The 1798-nt window shown below is 57.0% G+C and overlaps 1 protein-coding gene across 1 annotated transcript; it reads right to left on the bottom strand.

The window, feature by feature from the left end:
* Positions 1 to 213: 213 nt before the first annotated feature.
* Positions 214 to 1798, bottom strand: SDRG_15418 (hypothetical protein). Its single transcript, XM_008621589.1, has one exon. It carries the CDS (start codon positions 1601 to 1603, stop codon positions 257 to 259), a length of 1347 nt encoding a protein of 448 aa, XP_008619811.1. The 5' UTR covers positions 1604 to 1798; the 3' UTR covers positions 214 to 256.

Genomic DNA, 1798 nt, shown 5'->3' with positions numbered 1-1798 from the left:
GAGATTATTTGTCTTTGTGGATGATTTGGTTATCCATCACAGATCGACAACGCGGCGACCCACCTACCGCTGTTGTTCAGCACTTCGACCCCGATTTCTAAGAACGCCCAACGTTTCGCGACGCGATGCACCGTTAGGATCGAAAAAGCTACAAGCCAAAAGACTAGTTAACCTACTGTTGACTCGTCGCGTCTCTGGCCGGCAAAACCTCTTCTTGACGTTTGGAAGTTCTGCATTTTAACATTAAAAAAAATGTCTAATCGAGAAGGGGTAAGGCGGCCGCGAGGGCATCGGGCGCGTCCATAGTCGCGCTCATCGGAATCGCAAACGCGCGCCAAATTTTGACGTCGAGGACGACCAAGCTCGTGTTCCAACGCAGTGTCAGTAGTCCATCGAGCGCTGCGGACGCGCGGTCGACGTAGTAGACATTATTGTACCTCCACGGCTCGTGGGTAAATTGATACTTGGCGCCCGACGAGAGGAAGAGCGACGGCGCCTGCGCCGCCGACGACGCTCGGAAAAGGAGTTTGACCAAGCCGTAGCAAGCGATGTGCGAAACAAGGACAGTCGCCACAAGCAGCAGCATCCGGCGCAAGCTGCCAATGTCAATCACGCCTACTGTACACGCGGCGTCCAAGTCGACGTGCGTGAGACGGCATGTCAGCGCAAGGGACGTCGTCGGTGTCACAGGTGAGAGAAGCGTCAAAAGAGCGACGACTGCCCACACGAGGTAGCTGTTGAGCGAGACGTAGTAGTAGGCATACTCGCCCGTAATGACCAAGAGGACATCGTTGACGATCGTAATCAGCCACGTGACTTCATTCGCCGCCAATACTGTCTTGTACCACGGATCTTGGATGGTCGTAAAGTAACTTATATAGCCCGAGTACTGCAACTGCAAGGTCGCCGTCGAGAGGACGACCATGGCGGTCACACTCCGAAGCAGCAAGAACGGCCGGCCGACCCAGACAATGCCGCCGACGCGGCCGAGTTCGAGCATGTTCCAGCCCTCAAAGTGACCTCGCAGGACAAGAATGTAAACAAACGCGAGCGATGCGACCGCGATCATGACACCCGTGACGTACAAGACGCCAGAGTGTAAATACTGGGCAATGTTGCCGGGGACTTCCCACGCCTGTGTGGCTTGGGACAGCGGCGACTGCGAGTCGGTGAGCAGCGTCAGCACCCCGTTGTCACCTTGAAAAGAGACGACTTCGCGGACTCCGAGCACCCAGTCGTAGAGAAAGAGCCAAGCGAAAAAGCCAAAGTCCGATTCGGTGGCGTCGAGAAGGTTGACGCGCTGCAGCGTCAAGGGCGCTATCGCGCTCGTTTTGATGAAATTGAGAAACGAGATGTCCATGGCTTGCACGCGCGACTGCATTTGCACAGCCTCTCGCGCGATCGTTGGCGGCAGCTGCATGAACTGGTCAATGTACCAGAGCGTCGTTGGCAGGTAGACGCTGCACTGCGTTGCAAACGTCGGCTCGTGGCGGCACACGCTGCTATAGTCGTCGTCGTGGAGCGAAAGGCGAGCCAAGACGGCGCCAAAGATGTACTGCTGCCGCGACGGCGTGATGCGGGTGATGACGCCGGACGCGGACATGCAAATACCTCCATACGAGATGAGTTGGCGTAGCCCGGCTTGAAGCGACTGCGGTGTCGAAAAGTCGGCGCAGAGTGGCGACCCCCCAAAGGTTAGAAGACCGGGGGTGAGGAACGCCGCTGGGACGGGATACGTTGCATCCAAAGGCGTAATGTTGTAGTAGGCAGCTTGGGCGGCTGAACTCGACGGTAGCGG

This window comes from Saprolegnia diclina (genome assembly GCF_000281045.1).
Source record: "Saprolegnia diclina VS20 unplaced genomic scaffold supercont1.91, whole genome shotgun sequence".
NCBI classification, from domain to species: Eukaryota; Oomycota; class Saprolegniomycetes; order Saprolegniales; family Saprolegniaceae; genus Saprolegnia; species Saprolegnia diclina.
The sequence above is the reverse complement of the archived record's forward strand: the minus strand, read 5'-3'. Positions and strand labels throughout refer to the sequence as shown.

Bases quoted from the DNA above. Each gene is read 5' to 3' on its own strand.
- SDRG_15418 (XM_008621589.1), bottom strand. From the start codon at position 1,603: ATGTCCGCGTCCGGCGTCATCACCCGCATCACGCCGTCGCGGCAGCAG.